This window comes from Lynx rufus, unplaced genomic scaffold (assembly GCF_022079265.1).
Source record: "Lynx rufus isolate CCGP_SWC_20201006 ecotype Redwood Valley unplaced genomic scaffold, mLynRuf1.p SCAF_2, whole genome shotgun sequence".
NCBI classification, from domain to species: Eukaryota; Metazoa; Chordata; class Mammalia; order Carnivora; family Felidae; genus Lynx; species Lynx rufus.
The window spans coordinates 156202-182217 of NW_025814834.1; the positions used below are offsets into that span (position 1 = coordinate 156202).

At 58.0% G+C, this 26016-nt stretch overlaps 1 protein-coding gene across 2 annotated transcripts; it reads right to left on the reverse strand.

Annotated features, from left to right (window-relative positions):
* Positions 1 to 25906, reverse strand: D2HGDH (D-2-hydroxyglutarate dehydrogenase). 2 transcript variants are annotated; one of them, XM_047085210.1, is made up of 9 exons: positions 24820 to 25898; positions 18793 to 18850; positions 17220 to 17359; positions 16358 to 16551; positions 15695 to 15863; positions 14121 to 14264; positions 11735 to 11877; positions 8902 to 9067; positions 1 to 931 (listed from the first exon to the last, which is right to left on the reverse strand). In XM_047085210.1, exons 1-9 carry the CDS (start codon positions 25169 to 25171, stop codon positions 672 to 674), a joined length of 1626 nt encoding a protein of 541 aa, XP_046941166.1. In that variant the 5' UTR covers positions 25172 to 25898; the 3' UTR covers positions 1 to 671. The 2 variants fall into 2 exon arrangements, with proteins under 2 accessions (XP_046941166.1, XP_046941167.1); XM_047085211.1 differs by lacking the exons at positions 1 to 931; positions 8902 to 9067; positions 11735 to 11877 and adding an exon at positions 13322 to 13813 and having other exon boundaries at positions 24820 to 25906.
* Positions 25907 to 26016: the final 110 nt, after the last annotated feature.

Below are 26016 nucleotides of genomic sequence, written 5' to 3' on the forward strand. Positions count from 1 at the left end.
TGTCGTGATTAATTCCCATTTTTACTGGAAGTTCATGACGGCCAGAAAGCGAAAACATACCCAACCTCAGACCTCCACAGCCCCAGGAGGCCCCAGGGCAACAGCAACTAGCAGGCCAGGGCCGCGGAAGCAGCGTGCCCGGGCCTGGCCCCTGGCCTCACCGACCTTTGATGCAGAAGACCAGACACGTCACAGCAAACCACCGAGACGAAAAACTAATGGCTGACCTCTGACAACGGTCTTGCCAATGCACAGACCTTCCAGAAAATGGAGGAACGATGCCTTCCAGGGTGGAGACCATCCCTGTCACTCTGGCTCAAAGGTGACCCTGGTGACCCGGGATGGACCCCACACAGAGCTCATCACCTCTGCCGGGGGCTCACGCCACATGGGGGACAGGACCACCCACGTCCCCTCCCACGGCTGCAGCCGGTCTCCGGAGTGGGCAGAACTGCTCGCCCACCGGCCTGCCCGGCACGTGCAGCAGGAGGCCGTCTCCCAACCTGCAGAGGGCTGGAGGGCGCCCGCACAGAGGCTGAGCAGCACAGCCGGGAGGGACCCGCTCCCACCCCGCCCCCAGCCAGCCCGGCAGGCCCACTGCGACCAGGACAGCAAGACCAGGACAGGACCAAGGCCCCTCCCGTGTCTCCCACTGGCCCCGGCAGGCCCCGTCAGGCCTGGGCAGGTAGCGTCTTGTAGGGGTTCAGGATGCCCTTGGGGTCCAAGAGGGCCTTGAGCTGCTGCATGAGGTGCAGGGCCTCGGGCGTCTTGCTGTAGCCGAGGACGCCCCTCTTCTTGAAGCCCAGGCCGTGCTCTGCGCTGACGCTGCCCCGCTGCTCGGCCGTCCACTCGTACACATAGGGCTCCAGGGCGCCCAGCACCGAAGGGCTGAAGGCCTCTGACGTCACGTTGAGGTGCAGGTTCCCATCCCCTGCAAGGACAGGGGCGCTGGGTCAGGCAGGGCAGGCTGAGACCCCTTCCTCGGTACCCCCAGTCCTGCCCCTGCCCTCACGCCTGCTTCCTGCCCTTACGCCACTGGCCGCTGACCTGCAGTGACAGAAGTGGCCTGCTGGTGACCGCTCCTGTCTTCTGGGAGGTCTCTCCGAGTCCTTCCCTCTGTCCTCGTGGCCCTCTCTGAGGGCTCCCGGCCAAGAGTCACTGACCACCCATCCAGCTGGTGAGAGCACCCGTGGCGGTCCCCGGACCCACTTCTCCCACGGTGCCAGGAAAACCCCATCCCCGCCCAGCCAACGCCCGCCACAAAGTCCTGGCTCCCAGCCTCCCCCTCAGGTCTGCTGGGGCCCGGCGCTCTCTGGCCTCACTGAGACATCCAGATGCGCCCTGGCTCTGCCTCTGCCCACACGCACCCCCCTTGGGGGTCCCAAAGCAACGACGAGACACAGGATTAACCCGAGACAATGGGGGCAGGAGAGGGGGCTGCAGTCTGGCCGGAGGAGAGCCTGGTGCGCCCACCTCCGTGGGGCTGAGGGGAGGAAAGGGACAACACAGAGCAGCCGCCAGCGCCCAGAGGCAGGAGGGAGGCGGACTTGCCCACCATGAGGCCCTCACCCAGGAGGTAAACGTTCATTTGCTGGTGTGACCGCCATGCAAAGCCAGCATGGGAGCCACTGCAGATGCGCAGAACAGGAGGCCCCCGTCCCAGACTCGGAGGTCAGGAAGGTGGAAAGGGCCGAGCAGAGCAGACGGTGCGTGGGGCCCAGGGAGGGTTGCCGCCCACCCTGAGACACAGGGAGCCAGGGCGCCAGCAGGAGGTGCCCCTAGAGGCTAGAGCGGCAAACCCCAGGCAGCACAGGGGGCACAGGGGGCACAGGGGGCAGGGCTGCGGCCTCAGACCGATGACCCGGAGCTTCTCACGCCCCACCTCCCTCCCTCCGGGTCTGTCAGGGGTAGGGAGCAGAGCAGGTACCCTCTCCCACCAAAGTGGTCCCACGGACACACTCAGGGCAAAGGCACCAGAGCCCCACCAGGGAGCTGCCCGGGAAAGCCGGCCCACACACACTGCCCAGGTATGCTCGGCCACAGCCAGAATTCACACCACCTCAGTGCTCCCGCGGACCTTGAGCTAAGAACGTGAAGATTAAAGAGGTTCCGGCTCAGGGACCTGGGTCCCCACCCCCACTCCTTCTCCCTGCACAAGGAAGTCACCCAAATAATTCCCACAAAGCCCTAAATACAGGAGCCCGCAACAAAAATGACCTGCACACAAGGAGCAGGAGCCAGCAGAGAACAAGGCACAGACTTCTGACCCTGTAATTCCCGGAAGCTGAACACAAACGTGTCATATGTTAAGAATAAGAGATTAGGGGCGCCTGGGTGGCACAGTCGGTTAAGCGTCCGACTTCAGCCAGGTCACGATCTCGCGGTCCGTGAGTTCGAGCCCCGCGTCGGGCTCTGGGCTGACGGCTCGGAGCCTGGAGCCTGTTTCCGATTCTGTGTCTCCCTCTCTCTCTGCCCCTCCCCCGTTCATGCCCTGTCTCTCTCTGTCCCAAAAATAAATAAACGTTGAAAAAAAAAAAATTAAAAAAAAAAAAAAAAAGAATAAGAGATAAAAAAGTGTGAAGAGATAAAAACTAAGAGATAAAGAGCACAAAACACTGACCAGGCGAAGTTCTTAAATATCTAAGTCAATTTTCTAGAAACAGAAACTACGAATCACTGAAACATAACAGTCAATGAATGGCTTCAAGGCACACGGCTCACGGCAAGAGATTAATGAGAACGTGAATCAAACATGGGAGCTTGATGCAGCACCGGTCAGAGCTGGGGACAGCAGGGGGAGACAGGGCCGAGAGATTGGGGGACATGGGGAAGTCAGAGCCGGGGACAGCAGGAGAGACACGGGGACCACAGGCTGCAGCCCCGGGGACACCGGGGGACATGGGGGGGACACGGAGGAGTCAGAGCCAGGAGACTGGGGGACACAGGGAGTCAGATGTGAAGAGAGAAGGGGAGTGCAATTTCTAAAACCAGAGCCCAAAAGACTGCAGGCAGGACGTGCAAACATTCACCCAGACAGACCAGTGACCCCAAAGCACCCCAAAGACAAAGGGAAAGAGAACACAACAGACTCCCTTTGTGGGGGGAGGGCAGCATTCTCACGGGGAGCTGACTTTGCAACAACACGCGAGTCACAGACGGCAGGACGCCTTCACCCTGCAGACAGGACGGAGCCGTCAACCAGACGCGGGTGTGTAAATCCACTGGGAAAGACCTTCACAACAAAATCAATACATTGTCAGGCAAATACAATCTGTGATGTTCTGTCACCTACTGCCCCACACTAGTGGACACTCAAAACTGAGATTCGGGGAGAGGCTGTGACACAAGACTGAAGAAGGACCGCAGGCCGGCTGAGCCCGGACAAACACAGAGCACACGAGATAACATCATCTCTTTTCTCAGAAAACTGAAATAGACCCCAAGAAACTGTGCGTGAACCAGGAGAGGACAATGACAATGAAAGTCACGGGTCTCAAGGTCCTTGCACCGTGTCAGTCGGGGATCTCGGAGAAGCAGAGCTGACAGGGTGTGGGCCTACATACAGATGGGGAGCGAGGCCTGAAGGGAGGGGGGTCACACAACTGAGGGGCCTGGCGGGGCGGGCCAGCAGGCAGCTTGGGTCCAAAGGCGGTGTGGAGGCAGAAGTCCCTCCTCCTCTGGGGACCTCAGTCTCTCCAAGGCCCTCAACTGATTAGATGGGGCCCAGCCACATTAGGGGGAGTAATCTGCTCTGCTTACTGCTGACTTAAATATTAACATTATCCAAAAAACACCTTCACGGTGACATTGGGGCTGGTGTTTGGCCGCAGCCTAGCCACATCGACACAGAATTAACCACTCCATCGTGTTTAGAAGGAGGAGAATAATGACACTGACCAACTTCAAACTCCGTTAAGCTAAGGATGCACGTGGCATCTGAGGCTGGTACAGAGAACAGACACACACACACGATTCCCTAATTTATAAGTGGGACAGGTTCAAACGAGGAAACAGAGTAGGCAAGAGAAGGCAGTAAGTTAGAGAAGAGAAACGCAGGACGGGAGGCCCACAGTAAGAGTGGGAGTCCCGGAGCCCAGCGGCTCCAGCAACGTGAGTGACGGCAGCAGAAGGGCCACTCTGAGCCGAAGAAAACTGAGAACGAGCAGATCCAAGAAAATCTCTCTGCCCTCCCCGTCTGCCAGAGAGCAAGGCACACACAGGCCAGAGTGTCGCCCCCACCCCCGGAAAGGAGAGCCAAGCCCCAGGCGGCCGTGGGCCCTGACCGGCCAGCCGGACCGCAGGGGTCTGCGCGGCGAGCCCACCGTCCCTCCAGTGCCCGGTGTGCACACCCACGTCCCCGCACTTTGCCGTCAGAAGCCCAAAGTCGCCTGCCTTGCCTGGGACCTCTCTAAAGACGCAGTATCCTTTTTCACGATGCTGCATAAGCCCCGGTTCTAACCGCCTGAGCCACTCACCGCTGAGCCTCCCTGGCGTAGGCCTGATGCACAGCCAGTGAACCTGCATGGTCTAACGTTCAGGCCCAGCCCAAGAACCTAGGAGGGCAGAGGGGACAGCTACGCTTTCTCTCCCCTCCATGGAGTAAACAACATGCTCGAGTTTAAAAGCAACGAACGTTTATTTGTGTGTCTCGTGTCAGAAAGTGGTCCAGGTTCATTCTTCTGCATGTCGCTGTCCAGTTTTCCCGGCACCACTTGCTGAAGAGACTGTCTTCATTTCACTGGATACTCTTTCCTGCTTTGTCAAAGATTAGTTGGCCACACATCTGTGGGTCCAATTCTGGGTTCTCTATTCTGTTCCGTTGATCTATGTGTCTGTTTTTGTGCCAGTACCATACTGTCTTGATGATTACAACTTTGTAGTAGGGACTAAAGTCTAGATGAGACCTATCAAAACCCTAGAGGAGAAAACAGGCAACAACCTGTTTGACCTCTGCCGCAGCAATTTCTTACTCAACATGTCTCCAGAGGCAACGGAAACAAAAGCAAACATGATCTATTGGGACCTCACCAAGATAAAAAGCTTCTGCACAGCAAAGGAAACAATCAACAGAACTAAAAGGCCACCAATGCGATGGGAAAAGATATTTGTAAATGACATATCAGATAAAGGGTAGGTATCCAAAATCTATAAAGAACTTATCGGGGCGCCTGGGTGGCGCAGTCGGTTAAGCGTCCGACTTCAGCCAGGTCACGATCTCGCGGTCCGTGAGTTCGAGCCCCGCGTCAGGCTCTGGGCTGATGGCTCAGAGGCTGGAGCCTGTTTCCGATTCTGTGTCTCCCTCTCTCTCTGCCCCTCCCCCGTTCATGCTCTGTCTCTCTCTGTCCCAAAAATAAATAAACGTTGAAAAAAAAAAAAAAAAAAAAAAGAACTTATCAAACTCCACACCCGAAAAACAAATAATCCAGTGAAGAAATGGGCAGAAGACCTGAATAGACACTTCTCCAAAGAAGACATCCAGATGGCCAACAGACACATAAAAAGATGTTCAACACCGCTCATCATCAGGGAAATACAAATCAAAGCCACACTGAGATACCACCTCACACCAGTCAGGGTGGCTAAAATTAACAACTCAGGCAAAACAGATGTTGGCAAGGATGCGGAGAAAGAGGATCTCTTTTGCATTGCTGGTGGAAATGCAAGCTGGTGCGGCCACTCTGGAAAACAGTATGGAGGTTCCTCAAAAAATTAAAACTAGATCTACCCTATGACCCAGCAATAGCACTGCTAGGAATTTACCCAAGGGATACAGGAGTGCCGATGCACAGGGGCACATTTACCCCAACGTTTATAGCAGCGCTTTAACAATAGCCAAATTATGGAAAGAGCCTAAATGTCCATCAACTGATGAGTGGATAAAGAAATTGTGGTTTATATATACAATGGAATACTACATGGCAATGAGAAAGAATGAAATCTGGCCATTTGCAGCAACGTGGATGGAACTGGAAGATATCATGCTAAGTGAAATAAGTCAGTCAGAGAAGGACAGACATCGTATGTTTTCACTCATATGTGGATCTTGAGAAACTGAACAGAAGACCATGGGGGAGGGGAAGGGAAAAAAATAGATACAGAGAGGGAGGGAGGCAAAACATAAGAGACTCTAAAATACAGAGAACAAACTGAAGGTGGATGGGGGGTGGGGGAGAGGGGAGGGTGGGTGATGGGCATTGAGGAGGCACCTCTTGGGATGAGCACTGGGTGTTGTATGTAAGCGATGAACCATGAGAATCAACCCCCAAAACCAAGAGCACCCTGTAAACACTGTATATTAGCCAACTTGACAATAAGTTATATTAAAAAATAAATAGTAAAATAAATAAACAAAAATTTTAAAAATAAAATAAAAAATAAAAATAAACCCACAAGGTTTTCAGCATTGAAAAGCAAAATAATAATAATAATAAACAAAATAAAATAAAATAAAACAACAAGTGGCAAACCGTGTAACAAAGAAGCCCCAACTCCTTGTCATCTACTAGACACGTCTAAGCCATAAGGATGGAAAATGGTCGAAAGTCCTGGGAAGAAACACATCGTGTCAGGAAAACAACTAAATGCAAGGAAGCCTGTGTCACTGCACAGTATCAGTCAAGGCAGGCTCCCAGGACAGAGCGATTCCGGGGCCCAAAAGAGCCTGTCGTGACAAAAGAGCCCACCTACCAGAATGACCGCCGTGACCTCCCTCCATCTTCACCACTCACAGAGTGACAGAGCCTGCGGCCGCTGTGAGGCTTTCTAACCCCCGCTCAGTACGCAGCACCCAGGCACGACCCAGCGCTCACACAGCAGGTCTGTGTGTACAAACACTGGCCCCCTGACCGCGGAGAACACGCTCTCCACGAGGACTCGGGAAATGTCAGGAAGCCGGGCCACTACCCGAGGGGCACACACGGTGTGACCAGGCTCACAGGCTTCTATGCAACAAACAAGTCAGAAATTTTAACAACAGCTAGAAAACTCTTGTACGTTTGGGAATTTATAAACACATTTCTGCCTAACTGATGGGTCAGAGAAAAGAGAACAGGAATCAGAAAGTACGAGGGAGGCTGGCCAGCGTCCACAGAGGAGGCTCTCAGAGCCGAGTAGGGCCGGCCTCGCCCTCCGCCCTGTCCACTCCCCGGAGCCTGGGGCCGAGGTCAGGACGGCAGGCAGCCCAGAAACCAAAGGGCAGGAGAGGGCGAGGAGGGCTGGCGGGCAGCAGCGGAGCCGGGAGCCCAGATGCCCAGCAGGCGGCACAAAGCGCCCGACTCTGGCTCCCTGGCGCACCCTCCTGGCCGAGCACACAGACGCCGGGGCTCCTGGGCTGGCATGAGCAGGTGCTGGCCTCACGGACCCTCAGACATCACGTGGAGTCTGACAGGACCACACACAGAGACACTACTTAAGACAGTCACCCCTGGGGTCCGCAAGACTGGTGCACAGAGAGAAACCTAAATACTTATGCTAGAAAAGAAAAAAGGCTGAAAATTAGGCAGAGTACTTGACTTACAGTCAGAAGAGCCGCAGGGCAGGCTCAGTGGAGAAGGGAAGGAGGTAATAAAGGTAACAACAGAAAAAAAGAGAAAACGAGGTGCAGCGGAAAGGATCAACGGAGGACGCGGTAGGACCGACAAGCGTGAGAAACAAGAGGGAAGCGGCAAAGAGGAAACCCCATCGGGACGGAAACCAGGGCCACCCGCGAGGGCCGACCCGACAGAGAGGCAGGAGCGGGATCAACAACTTTGTGCCAACACGGCTGAGATTTATAAGAAACGGACAAACTCCCAGAAAGCAAACTTGGCAAGAGCACTCAGCCAGGACGGCCCCACGGCTGGTAAGGACACGGGTCCGCGCTCAGCCCCCCGCCGCCCAAAACACAATACGCCTCCGGCCCTGAAACTTAGCCGCCAGCTCCCAGGGGACAGTCAAGGAGGCGGTAATGCCAACCACTCAGACCCCGCTGGGCCCAGAGGGAGAGGCCAACGCCCAGCTCGGACACAGCGAAGGGACCTTACAGGATGGCCAGGCCCGGAAGGCCACCGGAAGAACCCCGTGCAGAACAGAGGCACGTGGACCACGCAGGGCGCAGAGGGCCGGGCCGAGCCGGGCTCACCCGCGGGTCACAGCCCCCCTGCAGGAGGGGGTCTAGGGTGCACCACCCCACGACCACAGGAAAACATGCCCGGGTCGCATCCGCAGACACAGAAGCAGCTTTCCACAAATTCAACACCCCCCTCGACTCACAGAGTGGGGGCCCGACTCCACCTCTGGCCGTGACGCCATCTCCGTCGGCGGCAGGAGCCGCTGTCAGTGCCCCTCGAGGAGCGGGCTCTGGCCCGGGGGCTCCAGCTGCACGTCCTTGCCCCCGGCCCTAGGTGAAGATGCCCTCCGTGCCCGTCCCCCAGCCCCCCTTTGGGAGCCCACCGCGCAGACGGGGCTTCCTCCAGGCTTCCTCCCTGAACGCTAGGTGTGCGAGCCCCGTGCCTTTGCCCGCCAGCGTTCCCGTTCAGTGGTCTGACAAACCGGAGAGTGGTCCGAGTTAGCAGCCCCCCCTCCTGTGGTTTACACGTGTGCGTCCTGATGAAGAAATGGTCCCCACTGCGAGGTCATCATGCTCTCGGGTCCTCTCCTTCACGAGGGAGAGTCTGAGCCACGCGGACAGCGCCACGGGGGTGTGGGTGGTGGCTGCCCCCAGCCCCTGGCCATTCTCACCGTCCTTGACGCTGGACAACCCCCCCCCCCCCGCCCACTCTGGGGGCCACCAGCCGGCACCACATGCCCTGCCTCCGAACCACAAACCAGGTCCTTTCCAAAATACCCAAAGATCCATGAAGACAATTAGGGTTCTCCCAGGTCCCAGGTTCCCCCGTCACTGCTGACCCCGGCGCAGCTCACCCAGGTGGCCGTAGCCCACCACGTGCTTGGCCCGCGGGCCGAGGCGCGCGCGCAGGTCAGTCACAAGGTCGTAGAGCCTCTCGGTGGGCAGGGATAGGTCGTACTTGTACACGTAGCCATCCCGGCTCAGCGCCTCCGAGATCCTCTCCCTGAGGGCCCACAGCGCCTAGGATGTACAGAAAACAGGCAGAGTCAAGGGCCGCCGCGAAGGGTGTCTATGCTGATGGCAGTCAAAACGCTGGGGCCTGGGGGGACTGGGACAGTCATGAGGGAACTTTCCGGGTGACGGAAGCGTTCTTGTGGTGATAGGCACAGGGATTTGATACAAGAGCCAGTACCAGATGGGGCCCCAGAACGTGGCCATGGCTCGCTCGAGGACACTGCAGGTGACAGGGTGGGAGCTGGTTGGGGCTACCGGCAGGCAAGGAGCCAAGTGAAGGCAGGGTTGGGACAGGGAAGACCCTGCAGACGGAGGGGACAGGGCCACAGGGATACGCGGGCTGTGGGGGACCCATCACATCACTGTCCTTCCAGATAAGTCCGTCCATGGGTCACTGCCTAGGCTTGCTGACCTGTCACCAGGGACACCTGAAGTGCTCACGATGGAGCAGAGGACAGACAGCGCCAAGCAGGCCATCGCTCGGCTGCAGGGTGGTCGCTGTCCTGCCCTCCACATGTCCCCCGGATCCAGGAAGCGTCATGGCAAAATTTCTACAAGTAAGGACTCGTGCCCTGGCTTTTTCACATGATCACAGTGCCAGGACCGCCCCCAAAGGAAGAACAACAAGCCCTCACTCCCGTGGACCCCTCGCCACCCCGGACCCCTCACCACCAGACAGTGTCCCAGCCTCCCCAATTCTGTCATCGGCGTTAGGGGTCACTCCGAGGTCACTCTGCCTCCGACCCTCAGCAGCTCCCACCACCACCTGCCTCACACGCACAGAACCCGGCAATGACCCCACACAGCCCGCTATGCTGCTGGACCGCGAGCTGGAGCACTGCGGGGCAGTCCGGCTGCCCATGGGCTCCTCCATTCACACCCACCACACCCTTCCGTGGCCACAGACCTGCCCACCCTGCCCACCCTGCCCACCCCGCCTCGGGGCCCTGGAGGACCGCTCCTGCCTCTGTCCTATCTTTGCTCAAATGCCCCTGTGGGGACGTCCCCCCCCCCCCCCGTGTCGTGCCCTGCCCACCCGGCACTGCCCAGCTCCTCCGTTTGAGAACACGGCTGTGAAGCCAGCAGTCCAGACGGGGCAGGGACCAGTGTGGGCACACGTGGCGGCCCCGTGGCCGCTGCCCCCACAGGAGGAGCAGCGACCCCACCCCAGCGGCCGGCTCTCGGGACTCGCTCTGAGCAGAAGCAGGGAGCACTGGCTTTCCCGCTGTCCTCCTACTGCTCAAGCCTCGGTCGGCGGAGCGGAAATGCCCACGTGTGCAGGACAGGGTGGGAGCCTCTGTTCGCACAGCCCTGGGGCCTGCACTCCCACCACGGACGGACACTGCATTCAGGAAGAAGTAAGGGCGTGGAAACACCAGAAAGGAAACAACTCCGCCTGTCGGCAGGCAGAGAACAGCACCGAGCCGATCCGGAGACTGAAGGGTTTGCCCACGTTTCCTGCGCTGGCGCTGGCTGCGTGACACTGCGGGGGAAGCACAGGACGCCCCTGCCTGGGTCTCCCTCAGTGGTGACATCACCCAGTGGAGACGATGGGGCATAGAGGCGGGAAGACGGTCAAGTGCCCTGAGACCCTTCGTCAGGAGAGGGGCTGAGGCACTGACAACGTCTGACCTCTTTGCTAAACATACAAATAACTGAAGAAAAAGATTCAGCGATAAGGCGGAGAAAGGAACCCACCGAGCAGACCATAAGGGCCAGCCTGAGACCCGCCCCACTCACCCGCACGGCCTCTGCCCCCGCCCCTGGTCAGCCCCAGCCCTCCCACCACCCCGCTCCCGCGGCTGCTCCCGCACAGCGCCCCAGGGACCACGGAGCACAAATTGGGGAGCACGGCACACAGCACCCCAGTCCCCCAGTGACGGTAACGGTGACGATGGCTCCCACAGCCACGGCCTCCTTCTCCCTCCTTCGGCCTCGGAGCCGAATGATCTCTGGTGGCAACATCGATGCCCTCTCCTAGGGAAGTGCAGCCCTTGAGACTGGCTCAGTTCCAGGCACACCTTCCCGTGTCCCCCGGCAGCTCTTTCTGCCTTTTTTTTTTAAATGTTTATTTATTTTTGTGAGACAGAGAGAGAGAGAAGGTGTAGGGGAGGGGCAGAGAGAGAGGGCGACACAGAATCTGAAACAGGCTCCAGGCTCCGAGCCGTCAGCACAGAGCCCGACGCGGGGCTCGAACTCCCGGACCGCGAGATCGTGCCCTGAGCCGAAGTCGGACGCTCAACCCGACTGAGCCACCCAGGCGCCCCATCTTTCTGCTTTTGTTTAAGATACTGATGACAGGGACACCTGAGTGGCTCAGTCTGCTGAGTGTCCAACTTCAGCTCAGGTCATGATCTCACGATTCACGAGTTCAAGCCCCACGTCGGCCTCGCTGCTGTCAGCACAGAGCCTACTTCAGATCCTCTGTCCTCCTCTCTCTGTCCCTCCTCCACTTGTGCTCTTTCAAAAATAAATAAAACATTTAAAATATAAAATAAAATAACACAGAATACGGCTGATAAAGACAGAGACCCAAAAGTGTGCTTCCAGAGAGCGAGGGACACCTGCCCACATCCGGAGAGCGCACACCCTGAGCCGGACACACGGCACCGTGCGGACGTCCTGCACCAGTTCAGCACGACAGAAGCAGGGAGAGGCCAGTGGCACACGCACCTTGACTTTCATGTGGTCTGTGGCCACGGTCCCATCCGTCACCAGGCCGGAGCTCAGCACCTGCTCCAGGAAGTCATTCAGCTTCTCAGCATCATGGCCTGCTCTGGAGCCTGAGGTCTCGATCAGAACATAGAAGGGACTCTCTGGAAGGTACAGAAAGCAGGATGAGCAGAGGCGAGGCCGGCAGACAGACAGTCAGGATGGGCCTGGGCTGAGCGCCTCCGACAGCCCTGTGGGGCCATCGGGCAGGCAGCTCACACAGCAGGAAGCCTCTGCTCAGTTTAGAAATAGGTCCTTCAGCGCGCCTGGGGGGCAAGTCAGGTAAGTGTCCCACTTCAGTTTGGGTCACGATCTCACACCTCATGGGTTCGAGCCCCACATCAGGCTCTGTGCTGACAGCTCAGGACCTGGAGCTGCTTGGGATTCTGTGCCTCCCTCTCTCTCTGCCCCACCCCTGCTTGCACTCTCTCCCTCTCTCAAAAAAATAAACATTAAAAAAATTATTAAAAAATAAATAAAAACAGGTCTTTCATGGGGCGCCTGGGGGCTCAGTCAAGGAGCACATGACTCTGGACCGTGGGGTTGAGCTCAATCCACGCTGGGTGTAGAGATCACTAAAAACAATAAACTTGTAAAAATAATCATAAAATAAAATAAACAAAAAACAGGTCTTTCACTGGAAGAGAGACCACGCTCCCTAGAAACACATGAACAACCACATGACACCACGAAACCCTCAGCACTGGCGCCTGGATGGGGCCCCTCTTACAAAACCACACACGGTGGGGAGGCCACGGGCTAAAGGAGAGACCCCCATGCCCATGTGGCCCACTGTGCCCGCAATGCTCAGCAGTTCGTGCAAAAAATGCACACTAGGGGCACTTGGGTGGGGGGCTCAGTGGAGCCTTAATTTCAACTCAGGTCATGTTCCCAGAGTCATGGGGTCAAGCCCCACATCAGGTTCCACACTCAGCACGGAGCCTGGTTGAGATTCTCTCTCTCCCTCTCCCTCTGCCCCTCTTCCCTGTATATACACACCCATGCTCTCTCTCTCTCAAAAAAGAAAAACGCGCACCTTTTACCCAAGATATCTTTTTTGAAGTTTAAAAAAAGATACGTTAGTAACTATAAGAAAACGTTAAGCTTGTTTTTTCAAGGCTACTGTAAGTTTATCTTTACACTTGTTGAAATCACAAATAAACTCACTGAACCCTCTTTTCCTTCAGTACTACATTGTCCCTTCCAGGAAAACACGACAAGTTGGTCCTACTGTAAACAGAACAGTGTTTTCCAGAGAGTGGCTTTTTCCACGCTGAAATGCACATTCCGCTCTTAAATTTCTCACACGTCATAGAAAACACGGAGAGCTTTTACATTTCTATTGGCTCTTTTTCCAATTACAAAAGTAAAACGTGATTATGAAAGGAGTCTTAGGGGCCCCTCGGTGGCTCAGTCAGTTGAGCGTCCAACTCTGGCTCAGGTCATGATCTCAAGGTTCGTGGGTTCAAGCCTTGCATCAGGCTCTGCGCTAACAACATGGGGCTTGCTTGGGATTCTCTCCCTGCTTCCTGGCCCCTCCATGCGTGCCCCCTCTCTCTCTCAAAATTAAATCGTTAATTGATGGACTTTTAAAATTTAGAGCATAAAGATCTTTCCATATTTATGACTATTTTGAACTAAGTTGTGCCCCCCAAATTCCCACAGTGAAGCCCTAACCCACCCCCAACATGACTATATTTAGAGATGGGGCCTTTGGGGAGGTAATTAAAGCTAACTTAGGTCATAAGAGTGGGGCCCTGACCCCACAGGGCTGGTGCCCTCGTAAGAAGAGGGAGGGGCACCAGGAACCCCACCACCACCACCACCAGGAAAGGCCATGTGAGCGCAGAGCTCCGGGCCGTCTGCAAGCCAGGACGAGGGCCCTCGCCAGAACCAGCCCTGCGGCCTTGCAGTGCCACCATCTGTTAGGGCAGATCTCAGAGGTGAAAATACCAGGATCTACAGGTTCCGAGGCACAGACACTTTCTGCAACGTGGTATCGGCGTCCCGTGTGCTGGTCTGGAATGAACCGGCTGGGATCTGTCACGGACAGATACTCCTCTGAGTCAAAGAGAAGCGTTTCTGACGAGTGCACCTGGGTTCTCAAAGGCCCCGGCGCTCTAGCACAACAGGCAGCACCGACGGGACCCGCACTGGGGGTGCGTTTAAAACGCGCGTAAAGGAATTCTGCACTCAGCCAGTTGTGGCGACGCCGGGGCCACGGACACACCGACCTGCCCAGGTTCCTGCCACACCTTCCCAGGTTGTGGGCAGGACTGACGGCCTGCGAGCCTCCCCTGCGACCCAGGGCCCGGAGGGGGTGCCGCCCGCCAGCTGGGGTCAGTACCTTGCACCGGGCTGGCGAGGCGAAGGTGACGCGTGACCAGCCACATGCACTCGGCATCCATGAACTCGTACGCGGACAGGATCTCACCCAGCAGCCCCTTGCAGGTGCTGAAGGTCTGCAGGACCTCAGAGAAGCCCGGACAACCTGCAAAGGGTCAGAGCCTCAGGCCCCAGAGCCCACGGCCCCCGACACCCACCCCGTCCCCCCTTACCGCGGCCACGCTGACCCCAACCCCAGGGGAGGGCGCTGGGCTAGCTGGGCAGCCTCGGGAAGGTGGTGGGAAGCAGAGGGGCCGAGACGTAACGAGAACGCAGGGCTAGTGGTTGGGAACGGCTTCGTTGTAGCTCTCTTCCCACAACCAGCACTCGGCTTTCCGTGGGAAATTCATCTGGGGCTTCAAGACACAGCCAGGCCCAGCACAGGCCCGGGTAGCTCGCCCGCCGGCAGCCGGAGGCGACCCTGCGGCAGGAGGGGTGGGATGCACGCGGCCTTTCAGAGGTGAGGCAGGGAGAGTCTGCGGGGGGCGGGGAAGTGTGTCCTGCACAGCGCGAGGCTGGCAGGTGCCTGCTCTGCACACATCCAAGGAGCACATGGAGGTGCCACGGTGGGGATGACAGGGCACGTGGGGGTTCGGCAGCACGTGGAGCACCGCGACAGGAGCGCTCATAAATGGAGATCAGACGGGAAGAGACTGCCCAGACGTGACAGGATTGTGAAAGGGTGGAAAACACGGCAGAGCGAGAGCACACACTGGAAAGTTGTGTCGTGGGTTCAGTGACAGCCCTGAGGGACAGGAAGACAGGAATCTTCTAGATGATCTAGATGATGTCTCTGGTGAGACATCAAGCCACAGGTGCAGGAAGCTCACGAGACCTACACACAACGCGCCCCAAATCACAGAAGACCAAAGACAAAAAGAAGACCTTTAAAGTGACCACAGAACAGAGAGCCAGAGTCCCCGGAAGCCACAGTGGCGGAGGGCAGCAGGCCTCCCCGTGACCACCAGCACGAGCCACAGGCCACGCAGTGACGCTCGACAGGAGGAACAAAAACAAACCCAACGTGCTTGTGGACCAGTGACATGTCGTCACGGGGGGGGGGGGGACGAAGTCACTGCAGACACAGCGGGGGACAGAGGACGCATCACGAGGAGTGTGTCCCAGGTGGAAGGCCCGATGTAGGAGGCATGCTGCGAGCCGACGGGGACGAGCAGCGACAGGGCAGGCGGTGCGTCCCCACAGGCGTGACTGATTCCGCCACAGTAATGAACACACAAGAAATGACACGATCTCCCCCAGCATCTTCCAGCATAAGCTACTAAAACAGCAGACCAAATGGATGGAAGAGACGAGCAAAGCCCCAGTTTTGTTACAGAATAAAGTGTGCTCTGCACCAAGACAGGACAGGGTCCACTCCAGAACCAAGAAGGCCAGGTCCTGACCCCTCTGGGAACAGAGAGCGAAGTTGGGAGAGGCAGGAGCGGCCTCCCGAAGGGCCCCCACCCCTGCACCAAGGGCAGGGCAGCCGGAGGAGGTGCGGCTCTGAGCCGTCCACCCGGCGGCTGGCCCACCTACCGAGGAAAGCCACGCTCACAGCCCTGGGCTTGGGCGGACACAAGATGGACACGGCCGTGATGACCCCCAGCGTGCCCTCGGATCCAATGAAGAGCTGCTTCAGATCGTAGCCCGTGTTGTCCTTCCGCAGGGTGCTCAGGCAGTTCAGGACCGTGCCGTCCGCGAGAACCTAATGGGCGAAAGAAGCAGGCTCAGCCCTCGGTCCCAGCAGGTGCCCCTCCCCTCCCACTGCAATGCTCGGTGGGGCCGGGGGGGGGGGTTGCTGCAGCCCAGCACCGCCTCAGAAAGCAGAGCCAGGCACGGGCCCCCCCACCCCACCACACCCCACCACACCCCGGAGTGTTCGGGAACGCGGGGCCCGGCGTTACTTAATCAGGCTGAAGGAAAGACTCATTCCCCCAAAGCCAGCAGACCCCCGAGGGAGGCAGAGAAGGGGGCGCAGCCAGGTGCAGCTGAGGTGGCATCGGGCCCACCCCCCGCCCCGTGTCTTGACCTCACCCTGCACCACCCCAGCTGTCCCTGCAACCTGCAGAGCGGCCCAGCAGCCCAGCCAGGACGGGGCTCCCGCGGACCTCACAGGGGAGCACAGTCTGTGCTGGGAGACGGCCAGGAGGGCCGGGGGGACACAGGACGGCGGACGGCGGACGGCGTCCCCCAGCTCACCGCTTCCAGGCCCAGGACGGTCCCATGAAGTGAGCCGTAGCGCAGAAACCGCAGGCCGCCTGCATTGGTGGCCACATTTCCCCCGATGTGGCAGCTGCCCTTGGCCCCCAGGTCCAGGGGCATGACGAAGCCCCTCTCCTCCACGTGACGGCTGAGATCCTCCAGGACACAGCCCGCCTGGCACACCAGGGTCCCTGCCGGGCGGGAGGAGGTGACTCGGGGTGGGGGGGGGCGGGGGGGGCTCCCGGCCCCGCAGGAGCAAGGACTCATGGGGGGGGGGGGCACAGGGGTCAGCCACCCGAGAGCCGTCCCCCCACAGAATCCAGGCAAGGAAAAGGTGTATGTCCCCCAAAACCAGAGAAGAAAACCCTCATGTACGCTCACCCTCGTGTGGGAGGGACAAGAGAGAGCAGTGCTCTCAGGAGGGGGTCCCTGGCTGGCAGGGGACCCCCACCAGGGACATGTGACGAACCTGACGACAGTTTGTGCTTTGGGTGCTGCCGGCAGGGAGCGGGATGGGTGCTGTGCCCAGGGCCCCCACCACAGATGTGTCCTGCTGGACGGACAAGCCACCAGGCCACCGGGGCCGCTGGGCGGGAAGGGTCTGCACCCTGGCTTGTGCCTCAGACAGGGCACCGCATCCACAAGGGCAGACAGGGCCATCTTGGCCAGAAAAATGCCAGGGTCACAGGGACTCACAGCCCTCCCCTTCACCACGAACCCCCAGCACAGGCCCCCGAGTGACCAGCTGAATGATTCCCCAGGGCACACACACACCCAGAGGGCCGGGCGCACAGAGCGGGGGCCCCCGGGGCCCCGCCGCAGGCCAGCAATCAAGGCACCCCGGGCAGGGCAGGCTTACCGGACATGTCGTGGAAGCTGATGACCTGGTTCATCAGGGCGGTGGACAAGATGACCTCATCGAAGACGGGCACGCTGCCCCCGACCATGCCTGTGTTTCCCCCCTGCGGGTTCACGGCCAGGTTCCTCTCGTGACAGTGCCTGAGACATGCACAGGGGGCATCAGGGCCCCCCGTCACGCACAGCGTCATCCCTGCAGGACAGCACGCAGGCCAACACCCGGCTGTGAGGCCACTAAACCTTGCTTCCGTACCCTCTCTTGTTGGCCGCGGCCCAGATGGGGGAGCCTCCTGGGTCCCCACGTGGGACGAGTCTGAGGAGGCCCGTGTCTGTCACAGACTGCACGGAGTGCGAGGCTGGCACTTTCCCAGATGCCAGACAGGGTGGCACGCAAGGGCGCCCCTCTTCGAACAAAGCGCCAGTGCCAGCTGCACCCCTGCTGCTCCCCAAGAGCCACTCAGTTCCCAGCCCCCGGGCTCCTTCCCCCCCACCCCACCATGCTCCACACACGTCCACGTCACGGTGGCACTTCATCCACGGCCAGGCTCCAACTCCGCAAAGGCCTAAGCGGAGGGCCCATAAGGGTGTGGCTTTGCAGAAGGAGCGCACCTGCCCGCGGGAGGCAGTCCACGCACGCACGTCACGTGGGCCGCCCTGGCAGGTGGAGAGCCCCCCGCGGTGGGCTGACGGTGAGCGTGCGTGGGCCCACGTGCGCTCACGGAGGCCATTCCGAAGCCGCGGTTACATGAGCGTAAAGGTGCACGGCCCCGCTGCGTGCTCTCTGGCAGCTCCGGGAGGCCAGTGAGCTGCAGAGCACTGTGGGGTGCGCCCCCTCACGCACTGGACGTGGCGTGGAAGAGTCCGCGCTGGGGGCACGACGCGAAGTGAGTCAGACGCAGGAAGGCAAACACTGTATGATCTCACATGTGGAACCCAGAAAACCAAACGAACAGAAACAGGCCCACGGAGGACAGAAGGCTGCCAGCTGGGGGGGGCGCGGATGCAGAGGCACAAGGTCACGGTTATAACGTACATCGGTCCCGGGAAGGAGGCACCCACGGGAAGTCAGGAACGCTGCAGGGACCGTATGGGGACCACACGTAGTCACGAGACCACCTGCTAACGGGTAAATCTATCAAACCACGGTGTCATCCCCCACAGGCCAACAGGACACTGCACGTCGATTACACTCCAACCTCAAAAACCGGCGTGGGAGAATAATTAGCATCTAGAAACAGGCGCGGACACGGCCAAACGGGGCAGGGGGAGAAGGCGTCACATCACAGACACAGTCAGTAACAGAAACCACACCAGGGCAGATGAAACAGAATGTCATTGGCGGTTACTTCTGGAGGAAAAACACTGGTTGCTTTTGCAATATTTTCCTTTATGGTTGTCTATGTTTTCCAACTGTTCTAGAACAGACACGACGGTTTACTGACATAAAGCCATCAAAGAACGCCGTTTGCACGGCAAGGCCAATCCGCCGCCTGATGTCCGCAACTGCCCCCCCCCCCCCGCCCCAGTCAGCTCCAGTCCGCGGGTGAGGCCCCTGCCCGGGGCGGGCTCCATACCTGAGGATGTGGGACACCTCCTCTGTCGTCCGCGGCCTCAGCAGCAGCACGCTGCTCCCTGCAACGCCAAGGAGCACGTCTCACACGGAGGGCAGTGTCAGTGTACCCTCCGAGCGACGCTCCTCTGGGGGGCGACCCTCAGGGCACTGTTACCAACAAGCCCACAGACCTCAAGGACGAGAGCGGGGTGTCAAAAATGGGTCCCGTCTCAGCCCGCAGGGGGGTGGGGGAGACCCCAGCACCCACGTCCAGGCCCGGACCCAGGGCAAGGGGCGCCCGCCAGGCTCGTGATTCCCTGTCACTCTCTCGTGCAGAGACACTTGAGACTCCAAGTCTCCCGTCGCTGCCCACACCTCCACCGCCAGTGCGAGCTCGGGGACGGTCTGCCAGAAGCAGCTCAGTCCATCCCTCGTCCATCCCTCCACCTGCCATTATTAGCGGACTTTCCACCCACAGAGGGGCTGCCCTTCCCTCTCACATACTTATTCGATCATATCCGTGGGGCCTCGTGGGCTCTTACTGGACGCACCAGCTTACACACCAGCCCTCTGCTGCCATGACTGGTCTGACGCCCAGATGTGGCAGCAGGAGCCCCTCCAGGCCAGCCCATCGGTGTTCCTGACCACTGCCTCCCCCAGATGGCCAAGCTCCTCTCTGCCCCTTTGACTTTGTTAAAAGTACGAAAGTAGGCGAGGGGGCTTCAGAAAGGCAGGAGGCAGGCTTCACACAGGGTCCTCCCATCGGTGACTTTTCACAGAGCCTCACCATCTGGCTGTAGCTTTTATCTCACTCCTTTTTTTTTAGGAAGGAGTAAGTCTTTTGGGTTTTGTTTGTTTCTTTTGTTTTCTTGAGGGAACTCAGGCACACATAGGGGAGAGGGGCAGAGGGGGAGAGAATCCCAAGCAGGCTCCTCATTCGGCATGGAGCCAGACGAGGGGCTCAGTCCCACAACCCTGGGATCACGACCTGAGCCGAAGTCAAGAGGACGCTCAACTGACGGAGCCACCCAGGAGCCCCAGGAAAAAGTAAGTTCTGAATATTTATTATCCTTGTTTTATTTTATTTTATTTTATTTTATTTTATTTTATTTTATTTTATTTTATTTTATTTTATTTTATTTTGTTTTTTATTTTTGAGAGAGGGGCTGACAGAGCTCGAGCAAGGGAGGGGCAGAGAGAGAGGGAGACACAGAATCCAAAGCAGGCTCCAGGCTCCGAGCTGTCGGCACAGAGCCCGACGTGGGGCTCGAACTAACAAGCCGTGAGATCATGACCCAAGCCGAAGTCAGACGCTTAACCGACTGAGCCCCCCAGGCACCCTTTATTATCCTTGTTTTAAACGTAATTTAATTATATATCTATGTAACTTAATTTTTAGTAATGGCTGTGTTTTACAACTGGTCTGCAACAAAATTCTAAGAGTTTTTTTTTAAGTAGGCCTCATGCCTAGTGTGGAGCAAACACAGGGCGTGACCTCTCGACCCTGAGATGAGGACCTGAGCTGAGATCAAGAGTTGGATGCTTAACCGACTGAGCCACCCAGGTGCCCCTCTAACAGCTGTTTGATAACTGGCTGTCCAGAGCCAGGACAGGCCAGCTCCGGCACACCACTGCCCCAAGGCTCCAGGAGACCCTGGGATTGCGGGGACCACCTGATGACACGGGCCAGAGGGAAGCAGCCGTGGAGGTGCTGCTGGCTTATTTCCGCGTTTTCTCTCGGAACGTGTGGGAGGAACCCAGGAAGGCATCTTCAGGCAGACTGCCACCAAGGTTCACTTGAATTCAGCTGTGTCCCCGTCTCCTTTCTTCCTTATCTGTGTGGAGACTCATGGGTTGAGGGCTTCACTGAGAGGAACAGAAAGGGGGAAAGCAGGAAAGGCTTCACTGCAGAGGGAACAGAGCCAAAGCTCTGGAGGGGATGGGACAGGGAGGAGTAGAGGCTGAAACCCTCGGCCCTTCTGGCCATCTGCTCTCATCCTTGGGCTAGAGGAAGCAGAGTGGGTGGGGAACAGACACCTTTCCTTGGTCCAACCAGCATAACTAGTAGTAGGCTCGGGCAGAGCTCCCCTACCCACCCGGCTCCCACTGTCCCCCTCCAGAGAGTTCGTGACTCAACACCCCCCCCCACCGACCCGCCCCGGGGAGAAGAGTGCCCTGAGCAGGGGTGGCGGGCAGAGCCAGGATCCGAAAGGGGATCAGGGTGATGGAGGAAACACAGGATTACCAAATCATCCAAATAAAGTGCCCATCAGGGCAGAAGAGAGGGTGTTTCCCCATGTGGGCCCCTCTGCCCGTGCTGGCAACGGGAGGGGGTAGCAAGCTTCCCCAGAGCCTTCCACCTGGGCCCTCCGTGCCATCAGCACCTCCCAGACGCTGTCCTCAGCTTCCTTCACACTCCGCTCGGGGAGGATTCTTTTCTGTTCTAATTCTTTCATTCTTTTTTCTATTTTCTGTTTCTCTAGCAGCTCATTGTTGTGAGTTACCTCCTTGAATTGGAGAAGACACATAGTTCCTACACCTTCGTAACATGCTAGTCTCATCCACCAAGGCCGTGAGCTCTGTATCTGTAAGATGCGTGTGCTTTTTCGCTCCGTTTAGCTGTTCAGCCTGCACGTCTGCAAGTCCCTCCATCCTTTGAGAGCCACAACCGGCTGAGCTCAGCGAAGGCCCTCGTCGACGCCAGATCCGTGGGGCTGCCGTCTTGGCATCCTCTGTGCCGGGGTCACGTCCGGGATTCTGAAAGCCCCTTCTCATTCGGTTGTCATCAAACAAACCATGTCTGCCCTCCAGCCCTGATCTTTTGGGACAGCACAGTCCCGGGACCCTGGTCACCCGTGAAGACCCTGCAGGCTTCAGTCACCTACTGCAGGGATCCCAACGGTGTCTGTGTGCCCACCCTGTGTGTCGGGGCCTGCTGAGGGCACGGAGAATGAAAACAGGCAAGATGTCCCGCTCTCAGGACATTCACCTCCTAACGGGAGAGGAAATGCTCTAATATGTCAACAGCAGGCACCCACAGAGAGAACAGAAAATCATCAAAGACACGGCTGGGGACATGGCCCAGGACTGCAGGAAAGGGTGTCTGAGTGGAAGAGGCCCCAGAGCTGCCCAAGCCAGCAAAAGCCGCACACGGGTCAGGGCAGCACGGCATCCAGCCCGCCGTCTGCCAGCAGCGCCCTCACCCAGCAGAGAGCCACGGTCGGCCCAAGTTCTCGCTGGGGCAGCCGTTTCCTGCGGCTTCTGAGCCTTCCTGCCACCTTCTCCTTCCACCATCCCGACTCCCCGGCAGAAGCTGGCTCCTCTCCCGCACTCTGGATGCCGGCTGAGCCCGGGGTGGACAGCACTCTGTCCTGCTTCCAGGAGCAGTGCACGTGAGCCTGCAGACCCTGTGCGGGTGAGGGGCTCTCGGTGGGGCCACGTCAGCCCTGTGGGGTCCCCACTTAGCAGGCAGGGTGGGGCTGGGAGCCCTGCCACTCTCAGGCGCTTGGCCCGTAAAGAACAGGCCAAGGACTTCTTGTGTCTCCGGCCTCCTCACAGGAGCCGCCTACGTTGCCTGAGCCCACACCCTAATCCCACTCGCTCAAGACCACGCACCAGTTCAAGACGCTCAGCACTTCCCAGCTGCTGTGGACCCTCCTCGGAGTTCTTCCCACCAAAAGCACAGCCCTTGCAGGGGCTAAGTCCAGGCCCAGCCTGCAGACAGGGCTGCCCAGCCCATCCAGGCATTACGTATTTAAATACATTACTTCGGTATATAGCAACCCAGGCCTTCCTAAAGAAGGAAGAAAGATACACAACCTAACCTTACGCCTTAAAGAGCTGGAAAAAGAGCAGCAAATAAAACCCCAAACCAGCAGAAGACAGGAAATAATAAAGGTTAGGGCAGAAATCAATGCTATCTAAACCCCCCAAAAAAACAAACAAACAAAAAAAAAAACCCCAGAAGAACAGATCAATGAAACCAGAAGCTGGTTCTTTGAAAGAATTAACAAAATTGATAAATCACTAGCCAGTTTGATCAAAAAGGGAAAGGACCCAAATACATAAAATCAAGAATGAAAGAGGAGAGATCAAACCAACACAGCAGAAATCAATACATTACTTCATAGGGCACCTGGGGGGCTCAGTCACTTGGGTGTCAGACTTCGGCTCAGGTCGTGATCTCACGGTTCGTGAGTTCGAGCCCCAAGATGGGCTCTGTGCTGACAGCTCAGAGCCTAGAGCCTGCTTCGGATTCTGTGTCTCCCTCTCTCTCTGCCCCGTCCCTACTCATGCTGTGTGTGTGTGTGTGTGTGTGTGTGTGTGTGTGTGTGTGTGTCTCAAAAATAAACGAACATTTGAAAAAATAAAAACCTATAAACAAATACATTACTTCGTTGTAAACTGGTTGTCTCCTAGGTCTCTTCAATACTACAGCAAGGACGTCGTGATGGGTTTTGATCATTGTCTGAGTAGACGGGTTACGTTACCGCTGAAAACATTTCAGGAGAGAAGAGACTTACAAATTCTTTCTCGTGGGAAGGGTGTGCTGGGTCTGGACGGACGAGAACCACCAAGCAGGTGCCCAGGTGTGTGCTGGTGCGGACGGGTGTGGTGAGAGGAGGGAGGCAGGGGTGGCCAAACAGCAGCCCCACACCTTGTCCCAGCGACATGCCAGGGGCAGAGCGTCCACGTCCTGTCCCTCAGAACCTGTGCACCTGACCTCATCTGGATAAGGGTGTTTGCACACGTAATCAGACCCAGGATCTAGAGACGAAATCATCCTGGATTTGGGAGGATGACAGGGGTCCTTACAAGAGAAGCAGAGGGAGACCTGAGACACAGACACACACGGGGAGAAGCCACGTGCGGATGGAGCCGGAGACCCACGGAAGCCGTCACAACCCAGGGACGCCCGGGGCCACCGGGAGCTGGACAAGGAGGAAGGAGCCTGCGCCAGGGCCTCTGGAGGGAGCACGGCCCTGCCCACGCCTTGATCAGACAGACTACATCCTGTTGTAAACCGCCCAGTGTGTGGCTGTCAGGGCAGCTGCAGGGACCGGCACACCCCCCTCAGAGCAGCCAGGGACACTGCTTTTATTCGCAGATGTCACATACCACCAATAAACCTCTGTGAATTTTGTTCTCAGAACACTTTAAAACCACAATACAGCTTTTCTTCAGTGTAAGAAAGGCTACGTGGGGGCGCCTGGGTGGCGCAGTCGGTTAAGCGTCCGACTTCAGCCAGGTCACGATCTCGCGGTCCGTGAGTTCGAGCCCCGCGTCGGGCTCTGTGCTGACTGCTCAGAGCCTGGAGCCTGTTTCAGGTTGTGTCTCCCTCTCTCTCTGCCCCTCCCCCGTTCGTGCTCTGTCTCTCTCTGTCCCAAAAATAAATAAACGTTGAAAAAAAAAATTAAAAAAAAAAAAAAAAAGACAACATCTCAGGGCGCCTGGGTGGCTCAGTGGGTTAAGCCTCCGACTTCAGCCAGGTCACGATCTCGCGGTCCGTGAGTTCGAGCCCCGCGTCGGGCTCTGGGCTGATGGCTCAGAGCCTGGAGCCTGTTTCCGATTCTGTGTCTCCCTCTCTCTCTGCCCCTCCCCCATTCATGCTCTGTCTCTCTCTGTCCCAAAAATAAATAAACGTTGAAAAAAAAAATTAAAAAAAAAAAAAAAAAAAAAAGAAAGGCTACGTGGGGGCACCTGCATGTCTTAGGTGGTTAAGGGTCCGACTTCAGCTCAGGTCATGATCTCACGGTTCACGGGTTCGAGCCCCGCGTCGGGCTCTGTGCTGACAGCTCGGAGCCTGGAGCCTGCTTCGGATTCTGTGTCCCCCTCTCTCTCTGCCCCTTCCCCTGTTCGTGCTCGGTCTCTCTCTCTCTCAAAAAGTAAAAAAAAAAAAAAAAAAAAAAAAAATTAAAAAAAAAGAAGGCGTATGTGACAGTCACCCCGTGGTCCTCTACCCGGAGCTCAGTGCTGTCGTCTCTCCTCTCACTGGTAGCGCACACCGCCGTCCCCCTGAGGGACACCGTGTGCACAGACCCTCACTCACCTCGGACGGTTCGAAGCCAGTCCACATTTGAAGCCTCCAGCACCTCTGGGTCTGTGATGACCCTGCCGGGGACGATGCGTTCAAAGGCTGCCAGGTCTTCCCCAGACACCACGGAGAATGGCAGCCGCCTCACAGGGTAGCGCTCCCGGGTCAGCATCACCTCCGGGGCCCGGGGGGCCGTGGAAAAGCCACTTCTGTAGACCCGGGGGCTGGTGGCCGTGGCTCCCCACGGGCTGCCCAGCCTGGGGATCCTGGACGCCCCTGCCCATGTCTTGTGCTGCACAGAGGCTCCCAGAGTGCACGCCGCCTGCCGCCAGAAGCGCCACCCAGGCTGCACCAGATGGGGTGCCATCGCCCTTGCCCTACAAAAGCAAGGGATGGGACCTGTGACTCTGAAACACTAGGACCTGGGAAGAGGCAAGCACCTGCCCGGAGAGGAGCCGGAGGCGTCCAGGTCCGGGCCAGGCCCAGGAACAGACCTGCTGTCCAGGGGGGAGGCGGTCCGAGAGCAGGGGCGCTGCCCTCGATCCTGACCCGGGCTGTTTTCCTGCAGGAACCCCTCTCGGGAATGCCCTGAGCTGCACACCTGGCTGGGAGCCAGCTGCGCCACCCTCTGACAGTCTGACATTTGCCGTCACAAAGCTGTCTTTTAGCCCCCTCGCCCTTCAGGACTAAACCAGGACTGAAGACACGAAAAGGGTGGAAGCCACTGAGTACAACTGACAATGGTTGGAATGGTACGTTTTATGTCGTACGTGTACGTTACCAAGTGTAAAAAGTGTAGCAAAGGAAGGGCGGGGTAGGGAAGTTTCTCCGGCTGCCCGCCGAGCTGCAGGCGACTTTCGACGTGTACAGGGAGCCCCCAGACCTACCCAGGCGAGGGGACAGGGCACGGGGACGCGCCTCTCTTCTGGAGCTCAGACAACCTGAACCGGCGCGCGGGCCAGCACCGCCCGCGGGGTTCACCAGCGCTGCGCGACCTGGGGAAAATGAGCGCGCCTCTCCGAGCCTCCCCGCAGCACGCGCGCCACCGCCAGGGGCCGAAGAACGAGCGCGCGGGCTCGAGCCGCGGCCGGGAGTCGGGCCCGCGCGCCCACGTGACGGCACGTAACCCGGCGGGCTCGCACTCGAGAACGGCCTCGGCTCGCGACGCCCCCAGCCCGCCGCCCCGACTCGCGGCCCTTCAGCCACAGACCC